The 17,556-nt window shown below is 38.1% G+C and overlaps 1 protein-coding gene across 3 annotated transcripts in view; it reads right to left on the bottom strand.

Moving 5' to 3' along the window:
• dpf1 (double PHD fingers 1) overlaps positions 1–16,796 on the bottom strand; it is a 46,549-nt gene extending 29,753 nt beyond the window's left edge. For 2 of the 3 annotated variants that reach the window (XM_079608887.1, XM_079608888.1), the window contains exons 1-3: positions 16,638–16,796; positions 3,595–3,624; positions 57–217 (exon numbers count right to left, since the gene is read on the bottom strand). In XM_079608887.1, coding sequence (XP_079465013.1) covers positions 57–217; positions 3,595–3,624; positions 16,638–16,747 — 301 coding nt within the window. In that variant the 5' untranslated portion in view covers positions 16,748–16,796. Of the gene's footprint in view, positions 1–56; positions 218–3,594; positions 3,625–15,352; positions 15,471–16,637 lie in introns of those variants that run through there. The other variant, XM_079608889.1, reaches the window with a different exon arrangement.
• Positions 16,797–17,556: the final 760 nt, after the last annotated feature.

The following is a 17,556-nucleotide window of genomic DNA, read 5'->3' as shown; positions in this document are numbered from 1 at the left end:
TCCAAAACCTCAAAATCACCTATGTAGTACGATATACTGTACACATAGACACACACCTGGCCCACGATGGGTCTTCTCCATCCATATGTAGCAGTTACTCTGTGCAACGCCTGTTTGGGAGTCGAGGAAGGGCAGGCGCATGGAGCGCTCAGCACAAAGTCGAGCATTATAACTGCGGCAGTGCTCAATGGCCTCGCGGTAAAACTCCTCACCAAGGCTGGAAACAATTAAAAAGTGGAAATGTGTTACAACAAACTCATGAATATAAAAACGATTGATTTCACTGTTCAAACAACTAATTAAAAACAATATTTATTATTTAAAGGCCCATGAAATCGAAATTTGAGCTTTCCACGTGTGTTAGTTTTGAAGCCATCTATAGAGAACACTTAAACATTCATATTTGAGCACATACACATTCAAAATGTACAGTCTCTCTCTTCTGGGAAATTAGAGTAAAAAATATTGATGACTCATGTTGCGCTAAACAGATTTTTGTCCAAGTAACTTCAAGGGGTCTTTAAATTTTCATCCTTTCTATGCAGAGAACTCTTTGTACTGACATTGCAGGAGGCAAATACATGTCTTGGCTGGTATTTTATTGGAAAATATAAATTTAATTGCCAGGTCTGTTAGCAACATATCACATGTGCATTGCAGTATACTGTAAATCTCACTCGTGGATAAAAGGGTCAGGTATTGGGAACTGTTTTTAAAAACACTGCACTATGAGAACTGTGGTGAGCATTAATGGTTCATGTAGGGGGGGAGGAAAAGCACGCAGTCAACAGTTCTGTCCTCAAGAGTATGTTTGCATGCTCGAAACTGGTCAGGACAAAAGTACCAGCAGGGGTTTTATTGCTGAGGCTGCAGTGAGAAACCTGCTTAGCAAACTGCTGTATTTGTTAAACAATTTTAAGATCAGTGAAACACTTTATAATAACTCATGAATAAGTCAGTAGCAACAGTTATATATTGCTTTACAGATAAGTAGTTAATTTACATTCAAATTTGCATATATGAAAACATATGACTCAAAGTTAAATGAGATTTCTTACATTTTGGCTTGGGTGGATGGGAGGCTCCCTTGTGAAAAAGTAGTGCACTTGTAGATTATTTCAAATCTTAAATATATATATACTTTTTTTTAAACTGTAATAGCTAATAATACAATATTAATAAAATAAAAGGCCACTCAAGTGTACTTAAAGAGAGTACACTTCCATGTTTCTTAAGACACTTAAGTACATTAAACCATAATTCAAGGACAATTAGAAGTAATTATAAAACTAGCACAGAATGCCAAATGACCAATCAGAATCCGATATTTCAAAGTGAGACATGTACTAATGATTGGTAAAGTTATAAATCAAGGTGTCATCGAATTTAGTCAAGATACTCCTTTGATTTTGCAAGTTTATTCAGCATTGAAGGTTATTCTCTAATGTTTTCTCCCTCATTGTTCACACAAGGAAAGATTGAAAGTGCAGAAATAATTGGGCGTGCTTAAAAAATCCTGACAATAGTCTTCTTAACCCTTCTCTCTCGCGGTTGCCTTTTCTTCTTTCTTTCTTTGTGCAAACCGGCTGAATAAATGACAGTTAACTCCCTGCTACGTCATAATAAGCTATTGTCAAAATTAACCCTATGGAAGTATTAGTAAGGACAGGAGTTTTGGGACACAGTCGGACTGGTTTCTGCTGATGCGTCATCGTTTGTTTCATTGAAATCAAAAGCGCTGGTCTGCAAACGGGAGTGAGAAATGGAGGAAAATTGCATCATGCAACAATGACTGCATCCCTAAAACAAGCCTGATAACAAATTGACAGAGGCTTGAGGTGTTGTTGATGCTGTAAGTGTAAATCCATTGTGATTGGTGAACTCATCCATTTCTCCTTGCGGGGGAATGATGAAGAGCCCTGTGGCACAAGACTAACAACTCAGTCAGACTGAAATAAATAACCCTCATTTCTCCAAACAAAATGGCGGCCAGAGCAAAACAAATTTTCTATCTAATTTAGAGACCATGTTTGATTTGGTGGCCACATCTTGGTCATTCAGTGTGGGCTGGAATCAGTCCTCAACATGTAGGTTGAAAAGTCACTAAGTGTGCAGGGGCAGTAAATTACAGTGCATCGAATGTCATGTGCTCAGGTCCACCTGAGAGGAAATATTAAGTCCTGTGGTGAAGTGCTGAGGTTCTCCATTTAAACACCTCTACACACAGCAGATACTCATTCTGCGGTCAATCTCACACAATGGACCAGCAATATCTAAAGGTCAGAGAGCGAGTAAAAAACAAAGTTTGGAGCCTCTGTGATATGTGAGAAATTGTTTATCAGGGTAAAGATCTTTTAAAATGAGCATTCAAGACTGTTTTCGAACTATTTCTGAAAGACTTTCTGTTTGGAGTTTGAATGTTTTAAACAGAATACTCCATTATGGGCCTCTCCAACAGTTGAAAGGAGTTGAGTGCAAAACAGCAGTTCCCTCAAGAACTTCCTGAATCGGTGAGATAAGGTGGCTTCTCTGTATGGCATAGTTTGTTTTCATATCCCACAAGCACAATTAAAAAGCAATCAATTATATCTGAAATATATGGAGCCCCGCACATGACATGCAGAAGAGAGAAAAAATGTATATTGTGGCCACAAATTTGTTCTTACTGACAACTTATTAACATTGTACTAATTGGTTCCTTCATTTTGTCCCAAGATTTATTAGGCCTATTTTGTTCCCTCCTTTAGATAAATCGTGGCCTTGTTGTACTAATTTGTTTCATCGTTTTAGTTCAATCATAGCCAACTATCACTCATCATGGCCACGATTTACCTAAAATGATGAAACAAATTAGTACAACATAACCACGTTTATCTAAAACGAGGGAACAAATGAATAAATCTTGACATGGAATTCTTGGGATGGAATTCTTAATTATACAATAATACTTTATTTTTCCGTAGAAATATACACGCCAGCATGTAAATGCAAATACGTGCTGCATTCTCCACTTTGCCACAAGAGGCGCCATAGTAAGGATTAGCATAAAATGTCTTCTTCTATAGTCATTTTCTCTTTCAGGTAAACAGTTTTTGTGGAGCAACCGTTTGAAGAGAATCTTAGTCTTTTGAGCAAGTAAGTCACAGTTACTTAAACTGTCAAAGTGTATATAGGTTCCTCAAATCAATCGATGTTGTCTCAATGAGCCCATTCTGCTGGTGGTTTAAAGTGTGGCCACACTAGCGGAGTTTCTGCAAAATTTAATGGGCAAAAAAAAAACAAAAAAAAACGTGTCAATAGTGTAGCAATGTATGAGGCACAGCAACTTTTAAATCAAGCAGCTTTATGTTGGTCAATGCAGCAAATTCACTACCAACTTGAACCCAATGCGAAATATTAGTGGGAACCTTTTCCACCCTCAATTGAAATTCCAGATTGTGTGGATTCCTATTGAAATGACCGGACTATGGCAACGAAATGTCACCAAGGCAATAGTAAATGTGACAGCACTTTAACACTCTGTGTCCTGCGTATGACTATGCACCAGTGAGGAGAAGGAAGATTAGATCAGTGTATTGGATTTAACAACCATACCTGTTTTTTATGACGGTTCCACTTGATTGCCTAAAAAAGACAGAAACAGACATGAGCAGATGCAGAAAATATCTAATTCCAGGCAATGGGGATTATGTACAATAAAAGAGTATTAAAAAAGGTGATTCCATTCGAACTATGTTAAATTAACAGAAAAATGACCAAGCATTAATTGCAAAATGCAATAGCATTAACTATACAGACAAAGCCTCTTAAAGTCCGCGTGAACCGGAAGTTGCAAACGACTTTTCTCAAGTGTTGTGACGCATTTCCGAGTGAAAGGGAATACTGAACAGAGGGCAGGGTTTTACTTCAGCACTCCTCCTCTCCATCTCTCGCCCATAGCAGAGTAACGGTTTGAGGGGAGTGGTTAAGCGTTTAACCAACCCAAGTCGTCAAGCCTATGTCATCAGAAAAAGAACGCCATTCCAGACCCGGAAGTAACTTTTCAGACTTTAATTTAAAGATAACTTCGGCAAACAATTTTTTTCCGTGTATTAACTTGCACGGATTAATTGTTCACCACAAGACTAGTAATATCCGCTAACAAAGTAAATAGGGTCAATTTTGATTTCATGCCGACTTTAACCATGGTCAATCAAAAAAACAAAAAAAACAACAACTTCCAAACCTTTTTGCCAAAACAACCCTAAATCCCATTTTCTTTCATTGTATGGATAAAAAAACACTGAGAGAAAGAAAGAAAGTACCAGCTGATTAACTGACCTGGCTTATATTGGACTCTGAAACTAGGATCGGATACCTTGACAGTGTTTTCTGACTTGCCACATGAGCAGCATGAAGCAGCGGCATGCAGTTTTGCAGCTGACAAGATAAGCAGTTACAGGAATAACAGCAAACAGAAAACATTTCTTATTGCTTTTTTAACTACATTACTGAGAGATGCATTATTTGCAGTCATTGTATTCACACTGTATGGGAGCTCCAAAAACATTGGGTATCTTGGAGGAAAGCTGACAGAATGGAGAAATGGGTGAGGTTACCGGTAGCTAATATCAGAAAAATCAATAAGAGGAAGCAAAAGCCTGAAGCAAACCAACCAGAGTTTGGCTTGTGTGCGGGCAGAGCTGGCCAGGAATGGCATCCACGGGGAAAAGTGTGTATGCCAGTGTGCCATGAGGAAGCGCTTTCACTTCTTTGTGAGTAAAACTATGCTGGGAGGGAGTGAAAGGTCAGTGTGTGTGTGTGTGTGTGTGTGTGTGTGTGTGTGTGTGTGTGTATGTGTGTGTGTGAATTCGATTTTAGCCTTGAGAAGTTGATGCTGAGTGTTATGATTTCACTTTGATCTAACTGACCAATGAGAAAGTACAGCAGGAGAATACACATTAACTTTAGTTCGGTGCCCATTTCTGATTCATACAATACATGTTGTGCACAATATAATAAAACAGTAATAAATAATATACCATGACATCATGATTTTTTAATATACCATGGAAGTAAATTTTTTTGAACAACACTAGAGTTCAAATACTTTATTTATTGCACAAAAAAGACACACACTATGGTGGGCCCTTTTTCATCGACTTGTATTGTTTTTATACTGATGATGAATGATAATATTTTTTATCCCTTACACAAACCCTACTCTTCAGAAAAAAAAACTGCTTTTACATTAATACATCATTTTTCTTAGGACATTATTTAATTTGTTTATGAAGCTACTCAAATAAAGGACCAGTATGCCACTTAAAAAAATTATTAAATTTTTTTTACTAACTGAATAAAATTGTAAATAAAGCAAATTGATAAATATACATATTTAAACTGTTTATTTAATTAATATTTTAAAATGTAGCAAACATGTAGTAACAATAAACAACTACAAATGTTAACAGTTAAATGTATAAATATATTATTAGAAATCTAAATATACAAACATAATATAATAATTAATGAGTTGATGTTGATCATTGTTTCCTTCTATTTATTTTTAAGTGACAGTCCTTGTCCTCCTCGACTCTTGACTTGTCACCATTATGTTGGCAAATCCTTCCTGACCCATGCAGATAGAATGCAAATTTTCCCCCAATAATTTAAAGTAAAAGTGAGTTACTGTGATGTAGACTTGGGCACAGACTTGAAAGCCTTAGAAGGAAATGGGTAGTGAAAAAGACACAAATGCAAAGCAACTCACCCCTGAGGTTCAAGCCAATGCTCCCTCCCCCCTCAGCCTCTTTCTAGTCTGAGCACAGAGCCGTCAAGCCCCCCTTCTCCATTCCATCACCTCACTCCTGTGTGTGTGTGTGTGTGTGTGTGTGTGTGTGTGTGTGTGTGTGTGTGTGTGTGTGTGTGTGTGTGTGTGTGCGCGCTAGTGGAACAAGTCTGGCTTTCAGTAATAAGTTGACAGCTGTAGAAAATGGCCGCTCTCAGTTTGTTTGCTTTTTTACACAATCTCATTATATTATACTGTGGCAGTGGCCTTGAAAGCTGTGAAATGTGTCTTGCTGGAAGACGAACGAAAGCCTGCCATATGGAATACAGTCTGAAAGTAGGCCGAACTCTGTGAATTACAATTTGCTCGATCAACACTGTTCCCTGCAGTTCTTTCTGTAATTTAATCACAATTCTTCATATCATCGGTGACCAATGTTCCACTGTGAATAAGCGCCTATGGATTTCATTAACTCTTTCCTCGCCATTGATGGAATTTTCCGGCAATCCACGTTTTCACTGTTATACGGAAGGGGGCGCAATTACGCATCTTCTGAAAAGAGTCCTAAATTTCCAGATCAAAACACAGGCAAAGACGAAGCAGAAACAAGTGATAGAAGCACATGTAAAAGTGCGCGATCATCAGATTACACAGAATATAAAATCAAAACGGCCTATAACGTTACCGAATGAAATGTTGACCCAGGAAGAGGTACAGGACTGAAGATTTGGAGGTGTTGATGGACTCAATTTACTCCATCTATGTTTTGATCATCATTCTGAATCCGATCCGGACGCAGTCTTGTGACAAAAAAGCGATATATTCAGGGGGCCATTTTGTGGAAATTATCAAAAATGCTGGCGCTGGTTGGCACCTTAAACAAACAAACAAAAAAACTGGTGGGGAAAGAGTTAATAAAAGTGAGTGACTGTTATTGTGAAGGAGAATTTGGACAAAACCTTTCAGGCCGGACTTCAATTTGTCAGCATCAGTGACAAATGGAGCACAGATCTAATCAGATACATCTGAGGCAATTACTCTTGAATTTTCATTACATTTGAGTTTGCTGCACAGTGTTGCTATATTGGAAGCATATATCAAAGCAAAGGCTAATGAAAGAAAGCCTCCAAATTATAATCTACTTTCTTAAAGCTATTTTTGGTAGCTGCTGCCCACTTAAAGAGTCCTTTCTTTGCAGCTAAAGCCTTTACAGAGAATTGTCAACATGTCAAATCCTGCAATAAAATGTGTTCAGCATTGATAACGCATGCTTGATACATTATGAATGCATGCATGTAATAACCACTCACAATTTACACAAAGAAAAAGCCAGGCTGACACACGCACACACGCACGCACGCACGCACGCACACACACACGCACACACACACACACGCACACACACCCACACACACACACGCACACACACACACGCACACACACACACACACACACACACACACGCACGCACACACGCGCACACACACACACACACGCACACACACACGCACACACACACGCACACACACACACACACACACACACACACACACACACACACACACACACACACACACACACACACACACACACACACACACACACACACACACACACACACACACACACACACACACACACACACACACACGCACACACACGCACACGCACACACACTTGCTAAACAAAGGAAAACAAGAACCTCAAGAGCATGGTGCCTTTTCCCCAAACCAAAAGAGAAGGGGGAAAAATGATTGGAGAGGAGCGCTTCGAGCATCCACACTGTCACTCCTGTGCAAAGCTCAACTATGACCCTCAAAAATAGAACATCCTCCAAAATTAGCTCTTCTTCTGTAGCCTATTTAATTTAAACCAGCGAGGAGGCAGAGGGAGATGTTGTCCAAATTTGTCTTGAAACTTACTGGTGTCATTATACTCACTACATTATTCCTCATTATACTCACTACACTACCAGAAAACTCCCTACAGTGCCAATTAGTCTCAATTAACAGTTGTCCTTTTGAAAAGTAACAGAGAGCTCCCTCTAGAGGCTGCACTGTGTCAGTAAAATATCAAACTCCTGTTGAACTACTGTACAGACACTCCCAAGTGATTGAATGCAAACACACACCTGCTCAGAAAAAGAAAAAAAATCAACTACAATATACTTATTTTGATTTAGTAATTTAGTAACCAGTAACTGTCAGTATAATAAAGATATCATACGCAGTATTCGTATAGATTGAAAAATATTGGGTAATAATATTTGATATGCTCCAGGGTCACAGAAAAAAACACGTTTTTATTACTAACAATATCTTAATATTATGTTTCTTAATATTTTGAAGAATGTAGCTGCTGCACCTACATGAATAGGATACATCACAGTGCCTTAAACTTCTAAAGCATTTTACTTTGTTATAAAGTATTTATTTTTAACAATTAGTCTGTGAAAAGGAGTCGCTGAAACCTAAACCTTATCACTGTTCTCACAATAAACATTACAATTCTACAATTTGTGTAAATGTAATCAGATTACCTTAGAAAAGGTCTACATTTTAAAGAGTGTAACATTTCTCATAACAAGAAAAATAATTAATGTCACAATTGTAACATTTTTATTTCATTTGAATTGTCGGATTTAGTTAAGATGATCAAGAACAGTTGATATTAAAAGAAAGAGAATCAAAAGTAGAGCAATTTGATATGATTGAAACTAGTTATTTCATGATATATATATGTTATAATAAGATATCTAATAGCTCTCGAAAAAAAAAGGAAAAAAAAGAGGGATTTGGGCCTTTAATGCTTTTTTAAAATGTCATACAGCGTGCCTTATTCATGGAATGTGGCAGATAATCTTTACTTAAGCCTAAACTCTACTTGCCAAAAAGTGCAGCGGCAGTACCACAACATCAGATGGTAAAACCATGGACTGAATGATTACCAAATTCATGCAGTCCAAGGTACTTCAAAGAATACTATGGTACTTCATTCTAAGTGGATCTTAGCATCACATGTGGGTGTAAAGGACTGAATTTCTGTGGCTGGTGCCACTGATGGTGGAGGCTGACTAATATGTTGATGTGGCCCACAGTATTTCCATGAGCTTAGGACTGTTAAAAGAGGATATTGGCACGCCCATCCCCCATCAGTACTGTAGATTACACTTTGCAATAGCAACCTCCTCGAGCACCTCTCCCTTTTCGTCATCCGCCCCGCTACCCCTCCCTCCTCTTTTTCACTACACTACCCAGTCAAATGATTTATCTCATTTCTTTCTTCATCTGCCTCTCTCCCTCTATAGAAGTGCTGCAACATTTCCTCCAGCCTGCTGAAGACTAGCTTATTGAGGACTGGAAGAACTGCAGCACATTAACAGATGCATAGTCAAAACTCAGCCCCGCATTAGAGGAGGCCAAATGTTACATAAACATTTATGAATCTTATCGACTTAAATGAAAATGCATGTTGATTATGTCGGACAGTGGACAGCCAGTATAGACGAAACAATAAACATTGAAGTAAAGAACGGTATCGGAACAATAGGAAACGAGTAGTAACATCAAGTTGATGTGTCTGTTGTACGGACTGAGATTTGGACCCTGTTCTGTCACAAGTTTCCATCCAAGGATTGATTTTGCACAAAAAAGGTTTAGTCACTCAAGCATCATAATGTTTAACAAGAGAGCTGATGGAAATCCAAATTAGCAATACAAAAAACTAATTTAGAAAAACTTGTTTGTCGAGAAAAGTGGCTGTAACGCAAATAACTGTGGGTGTCACATGACATACGTCTGTATTTTGATCCCATGCACTAAAGTTGATATGAAATGAAAATTTACCAGAAATGAATTTGCAAGATCTTATTTTGAATGAATCATGTATTCGTTTTCAAAAAATATATAATTTTTTTTTTACTTTGCCATTTTTTATCAAGATGTCATTACTTGATTTTCTGGTAAAAATAAATAAATAATAATAATTCTGATGACGTATACCAGATAATTTCGTCCTCCAATAATTTTGTCCACTTAATCCCCACCGCTCCACAATCAACTCTAAGCTGGCATTCATTTTTAAGTGCAATGCCCTCAGCTCAAAATCCAATCAACAACTGATGGATAGAACCAAGTCTCCACCCTACATTTCTTTCTATTTTGACAATCTGTTATACTCCGGTATACGTCACAATCGAAAAGAAAACATCTGTCGCTGCTTCTGTTTCATCGCGACTTCAAGCGCCATGTCTCTGTAGTGTTCAAGGGTGCGTTGAATCTTTTCTGACTTAGGCAACGACAATTCTTTAAATCAGAGCAAGTACATTATTTCTCCATCCATGTGATGAAGAAATGATTAGGAAGAGAACATTACATTTCTTTGAAAACAGGTTGCATATGACATATAGAGCAGTTGCATTGCATGCAGAACAGCACAGTTGCTTGCTTCACATTAAAATGTCACCAAATGCAGCAAAATGTTGGTATTCATAAGTTTATTAAATATTCCAGCTCATATGAATTTTTGTCTATGAAAATGTGTTAAACAAAGTCAATGGATTTACCCTCAACCACTATCAGTGGAGAATTCATTCTAGTTCACCAAGCACAAATCCAAGGATGCACAAAGCAGCATGAAATTACTTCCATATTCATCAGTATCACCTCAGAGAGGAGTTTCAGTTTTAAAAAGTGTCAAAACATCTCATTTGCATGCAGAACCAAATGAGCTATTTGAAACGTACTCGCCGAAAGTGTTAATGCTGAAGATGCTCAATGAATTTTCAGAGATTTTCTGCTAAAGACACCTGCGTTCACACTGGACCGTGATGCTGGCAAACACCCGTGCTCAAACGTAATACCCAGGATCCTTTGCTGCTGTAGAGAACCATATATCCTCACAGGCATTTGTCTACTATATTGAATTGCCCTGCTGTGTTTGCTGGCACAGGCTATGTGTTCACATAAATCGTTGCCTGTGGTGTAACATGGACCTGATGTCCTGCCACATGTTTCACTGCTTGAAAAGACTGCAGGATGGACAGGGATGCTTACAGGTGCACTTGTACTGCAGGGTAAATCCCCATTGCTTATTATAAGACCATCACATTTTCACTGCATAAAATACATATTTGGGGACCCATCAACTGATTTGTGAGCTCCGTACACTGTAGAACTTGCCTTCAAGCTTGCGCTTCTTGCGTGATGCTCTTCGCAGATCATATTTAAGCCTTTATGTTTCCCTCTTGGACCATCTATGGTTTCCTTAAAACGAGGATTCATATAGATCTCCAGTGGAAATGGCTAGTGGGACAGTTTGTCCGGTAGAGAGATGAATATTTTCGACCCTCTGCACTTTAATAATATCTAAAATCTTGGGAGAGGATCTATCCACCTAATAACGGCGAAAGAAGAACAGCTATAAATCTCCTCTGATGGACCCACTTTAGCAATGGACTATGCCATACACTGCTATTCTGCTTCAAATGCATGTTCTGATTCATACTGACACACACACACACACACACACGCACTATAGCGCTCAACAGCACAAAGTACGCACAGTCTCACGAGGCTGAAGATGCCCATGTAGAATATGCAAGTTCTATATTCAAGGAGTGAACAAAAATGTCTATGGTATTAATACCCTGATGGATGCAGATGTCCACCTCCCAATGTAGAAGCTATATATTTAAGGGACATTTTACGTTTGGATATAGAGTACTATAATACTATAATCTGCTAGAGGCTGTACTAGGCACAATCATTATTTGTTTAAAGCGTTGCCCTATAGGCAATCTCAGCTCAGGCCAGCCTCTGATTACGTTATGCAGTAAACCCTGCAGACCACCAGCTCAACATATCAGTGAGATTCATCCCATCGAAAACAGGCTGAAGTTGAAGACATTCTCAATCAAACAATGCTTTTTGTAGGAAAAAGATAGCTCAAACCATGTGGCTTGTTCAGGAGAGGTGTGATATTACTTTTCGAAGTCATAGGTCTTACAATTTTCGCCTGGGAGATGATAAAATGGGTGGAAGAAATCCCATAAACTCACACTGAAGGAAGGACCCGAACCACATCTAATGTCCAGATTATTATAGAGACTTCAGGGTGTGCATTTCTGACTTGAGCCTGTAAGCAACCAACAAAAATAACCTAGCAAGCAACTAGGGGTGGGAATCAATCAGTGATATATTATATTGATATCTGGGTCCAGTCTACAGCAGGGTGGCTGATCACCATTCAATGATAGCAAATCCAATGTACACAAACTCGCTTTAATGAAAATAAATGATTTTACTCAGCGTTTACCGGCACAAGGAGAAAACTTAAAGGCCCCCTGAAATAAAAATGTACGTTTGTTTGCTTTAAGTATGAATATGTTAGCCTTAAGGTTATGAATAAGCTGGTGTGTTTCAAAACAATGTAAAAATTCGCATTTAGGAGATATAGGCATTCAAAACGTACAGTCTCTCACTTTCGCTAAAATGGATCACAGAGTTTTATGACATCCCCTCTTCTCATCACATCTTCTGTCCAATCAGATGCTCTCTAGAATTTAACGTATCAGCAGAGCTCGGATTCACTTCCATGGTCCTGTAAAGTACGACTTGCAGTCTGTGAGGTAAACTAAACGCTATTGGCTATTTGAAAAGCGGGAGGAGCCATTCAATATGTCTCGACGCCTTAGTTTCCTGTTTCAGTGGAAATTACGTCAATGCATCAAACAAAGCTGCGCGTTCCAAGGCACTTCAGTGTGCCTTTAACTATTTTACAAGATGACGATATCGTATGAATTCGCATGATGCGATTGGTACGGCAACATATAGGCTAATTAAAAAAAATTAAAGAATGAATGTCCACCCCAAACCTAACCGTAAGTGGGTTGTAAGCTAATCGTACAAAAACATACAAATGAGATCATACAAAATTATGATTATATGAATTAGCCTAACCACCAATTCACCAACATGTAAAATAGTGTTTTGTCATAGCTACTCAAAATTCACATCTCAAATTACAGTATCATCAATATAGTATAATGAGGTAAAAAATACTTAATACAAATACAAAAAAAATTCTACTATGCTAATATCCAGACATGTTTGCACAGCCAAAGCTCCTATTCTCAAAACTACTTGACTCAGATGTTCACACTGACAAGACTGAATCATCAGCAAGCGACACCCTCCCTCGGTCTTCCTCAGTCCACATCTGATGATCTTCCCACAAGGTGTCTCACCTCCCAAAAAAAAAAAGAGTGAAAGTGAGCACACCCGTGTTTCTCTAACCTTCTAAACAACTGCAACACCACTAGTACGCTACATATAGACTATACATGCTAGCTGCACATTATAAGATCCCTGAGCAACAGTGTGATGACTGACAGTGAGTTAGGTAGCTTTGGAGAAATAGGTCATAGAGCTAAAAATACCTATCTGTGTCTCTCTCTCTCCTCTTGAAGACAAAGAGAGTCTCTCTGGAAGAAAAAAAAGTGAGTGAGTGAAATGAGGAGAACAGCCCACCAGTCTCAGAAGAAGAAGAAAAAAAGCCCTTATAGAATTGCGGCTGCTTATGCAAACAAACATTTAAAAAGGGCCTGAGTATAAGGAATGGGGAGGAAGGATCTACAACGGGGGTGACAGTCTTCAGCTTAAGAGCGACAGTGTGAAGAATTATCTAGAATTCATTTTTCTCAGATCAGTGAGGCAAAGCGGAATAACTATCCAAGAAGTCCGCATTCCGCATCCCATGAAATGACTGGGAGAGACAGGGCACCATCACTTTAGGAGACAGAGAGATAGTGGAGGAGAAAATATAGACAGTAAGTGAACCCGAGTAATTCATTACTAGAGAGATTTGAGGACCAGTAGAGGAAGAAAGACTTGGGAAAAAAATCACAACGAGAACAGTGGGAAACTAATTCAATGATTCAAAGATTCCCAATGAAATGTCATCGTTTTGGTGAAGGCATACCAGTAAGCAGATAATCAGCAATCAAGGCAGGCATAATTTAATCACCATCTCTTAAAAATTAGTGATTTATAAAAGCCAGTAATGTAAATTAGATTGGCTCCTCAACTAATATCTCCTCATGGCTCCAGAAGTACTGCACTTTAACTGGGTTCTTTGAAGAGGGATATTGAAGAGCGTAACATCACAGTAATTCAGACGCTGATTGCAGACCCTCTTTCTGTTCATTCATGTTTCTCATGCAAATATTTCAAATGCACCAAGATGCACACCTGACCTTGTATGCTGAAAAACTTCCGTCCACATTCAACAACAAAGTTCACCGCTCAGGGAAACTGATCGAACCCAGTAAGACTGCGGGATTTGTCATGAGTTATTTACACAAGTCACTGAATCACAACTGCGGATTTACAAAATCCACAGACGTTTTAGTCCTTTACAGAAAAGTATTATAGTGCTACTGAAGTTAGTACTGAATGATTACAATGTTCATGTACTGACAACACTGTACAATAAGGCCTCATTAGTTAATGCATTACCTAACATTAACTAAGTAACAACAATAAAATAAAATAAAATTCAGCATTTATTCATCTTTGTTAACCTTAGTTACAACTGTTAGGGTTTGGCTTAGTTCATGTTAGCTCAGGTCTATTAAATGTTCAAAGATACAACTTTTGATTTTAATAATGCATTGGTAAATTTTGAAACTAACATCAAGTAGCCTACCGGTAAATGCTTCAATGTTTCATTGCTAGTAATGATTTAACTAATGTTAGAACCTTATTGTAAAGTGTTACAAATAGAGGGCTATTTATATGATAAACTATGGTAGCCTAATTCAAAGAATATTAATGATGATACATGTCCATTTTTTAGAGGAACGTTACCCATTGCTACATTTCATAAAAACTATTAAGTTACGGTATGTCCAGGGTACGTTACTCTTAAAAAAGTAATGAATAACTAGCTTACTCTTCAACAGTGTAATTACTGTAGGTTAATTACTCTCTCTAAAAAGTATTGGATTACTAATCACTTTACAATAATGTTCTACTACATCAGAACAAGTAGGCCTAACTGTAATTAGCCTATATTAAAGAAAATGAAGAGTAATCCCTTACTTTACTTTTTCAAGGGGCAAGTAATTAAATTACAGTAAATAGATTGCTTAGTATGCTAATTAATTACACTCAACACTGGTTAATGTACAGTATGGGCAGGAAATGGGCGTTTAATGCCCGTCTAGCTAGCAGTTACACGAATGGCATTCGTGTGCATTTAGAAAGGTCATGTGACACAGGTGTGTAGGCCTACTCTCCATATTTTTTTAACAACTATATGTATATTTGCTACACTTAGGCTTATATCCGTCCCACTTAATTTGGCATGTTCGGATAAGTATTTTCTACAACATAAGTTATATGTCTAAATTCAAATTATGCCAAAGATGTTCGTGTAGTTCGTATGTGAATAACCGGTATTGTAGCCTACCGCTATCAAACACCCGAATGTTATTTCACTTATATTACACTCATTTGTTATTTTGACACATTTTGAGTTATAAATTGTCATTAGGTAGGCTATAGCCTAAAAGTGTCTTACCTCATAAAACCTTGCATCCTGTCTGACTCTGAATCCTGCGCGCGGCGCTCTAGTCAGTTAACGGTTTTTGCGCGAGAGGGAAGTGTAGGCTGTCTCGTGCGATCATTCAAAGTTGAAATGATATCCATAATAATATTCATATTTTACTTTAGTCAAATGTTTGGCACCTGTGCCCGTTATGCCATTTTTAAGTTTTAAAGTAGACATAACATTTCACAAGCTTAAATGTGGCCTGGTTGTATTTTGGTAGGCTATTTTTTCAAACGTAGGCTAATACAAACATGTTACTAACGTGACGTTGCAAACTGCAACCAAAAACAACGTTGTGTGCTTGCAATGGGTCAAGGTAGGCAATCGTGGTGCAACCTCCCGGGTTAAAAAACCGACACAAGTGCAATTTCCCCTTTATAAGATATGAAAGCTACAGTCACATTTGCATGCCAAATACAAACACGTCTCCCCATTCGGAAGGTCCCAGTCTCTAGCAGACGAATGTAAAGCAATTTTTGGCACTGAGCCCGTGTGGCGTCTGCGTGCCGCACGCCGAAAAAATGTGACAGTGTGCACAAAGGAATCTAATGGAAACTTCACAGAATGTGCATTGATGCAACGGCGCATAAGAGATACCAAATGTTACACGCCACTAAAATATCATGCATAAACATGCATTCAGCTTAGAAACAATAACACTAATAATGCATATTCAAGATGCATGTGATTTTGTAGCTACATTCTAATGTGATCAGCGCGTGCGATGTAAAACCACTGAAACATGCTTAGTGTGATAAAATGCAACATTTTCCAGTTCAGGCAGTTTGCACATAGACAGCGCTGTTATACAGACAGCATACCAGTTCGTTTTGTTTGACATCATTCTATACAAAAGCTAAAGCAAAAATGTTCCAAGTGCCATCGTTTATCTCGAGACTCGATGGCCAGTGAACTCTCCGATCCCAATACCAACAACTGTAAGTTCCTAGTGATCAATAGGCTACTGACCAGGGACGCCGGGTCAACATTCTCAACATTCCTCCATATCACTGTGCATATGCAGAAATGACACCCGAGACTCTGCACTTTATAACATGCCATATTTGCCCAGATGACAAAATGTCGTCGCATGCTTTACTATGATTTATTGCATTTCAACATGCATTCGTAGTTTAAACCTCGCCGGCATTTTATACTTTTTAAAGATGTTTGCATATTTGCGAATTTGAACGAACGCTGTTTGTTGCATGACATGCATTCAAAAAAGCATTAAAATAGAAATATTTTTACTTACGATTTCAGAGGATTTTGGACCACTGTGGCCATTTTGATATAGAATGATACAATGTAAGACTGCAGATCCCCGGTATTGTACATGTAATATAGCAGCAATTTCAATTTCATTCATTCTCTGGGGCTGCGGCTGGATCAGCTAGCCAATAGCAGCGCGACTGACTGATGGCCAGTGAAGGGAAATGTAGTTTTAGTTCCGTGATGCCTTCGAGAGTCAGCGGCGCGTGTACTACAAATAGCACAATGCACTGCGGTTAACTGTATACTAGTCCCGCCTTGATTTTGTATGGGTAAGCCAAAACATCTACTGTAAATTCAAGGTTGGATTGCTGGACTGTCTGTCAGTATTTTGCTCTCATGTTGGTAGCTTTTTTTGATTCGTAGAGAAATGGGAATATGTGTAGATAGCGATGATGGCAGAAAGAACAGCATAAAGAAATCCTTCCGTTCTTACAATGCATGCATTAGGCTACTAGAGATAATCACAGAAAATGTAGGTAGGCACTGATCAATATCACATAGCTTTATTAAACAGCTTTATTTAATAAATAGGCTATAGGCTACATCCATCTCACTTATATAGGCCACATCATGTTGCCTATATTTGTACACACATTTGCATCACTCCATTGACTTCCACTGTGTAGCTATACTGAGCTAATAATATTTTTCATCTCCTAATCTAACCCTCAAAACAAACTTTTTTGCATTTTACATTTTCATTAAGACATTGTTTTCGGGGTTTTTTATATAGCATTTGTGCATGCTGGTTGCATGACTGCATTTTTGACTGTTGGTAGGCAATAATACACACACACACAAACACACACACACACACACACACACACACACACACACATATATATATATATATATGTATATGTATATATATATATATATATATATATATATATATATAT

This window comes from Phoxinus phoxinus, assembly GCF_949152265.1.
Source record: "Phoxinus phoxinus genome assembly, chromosome: 4".
NCBI classification, from domain to species: domain Eukaryota; kingdom Metazoa; phylum Chordata; class Actinopteri; order Cypriniformes; family Leuciscidae; genus Phoxinus; species Phoxinus phoxinus.
This window is presented reverse-complemented; position numbering and strand designations above follow the sequence as displayed.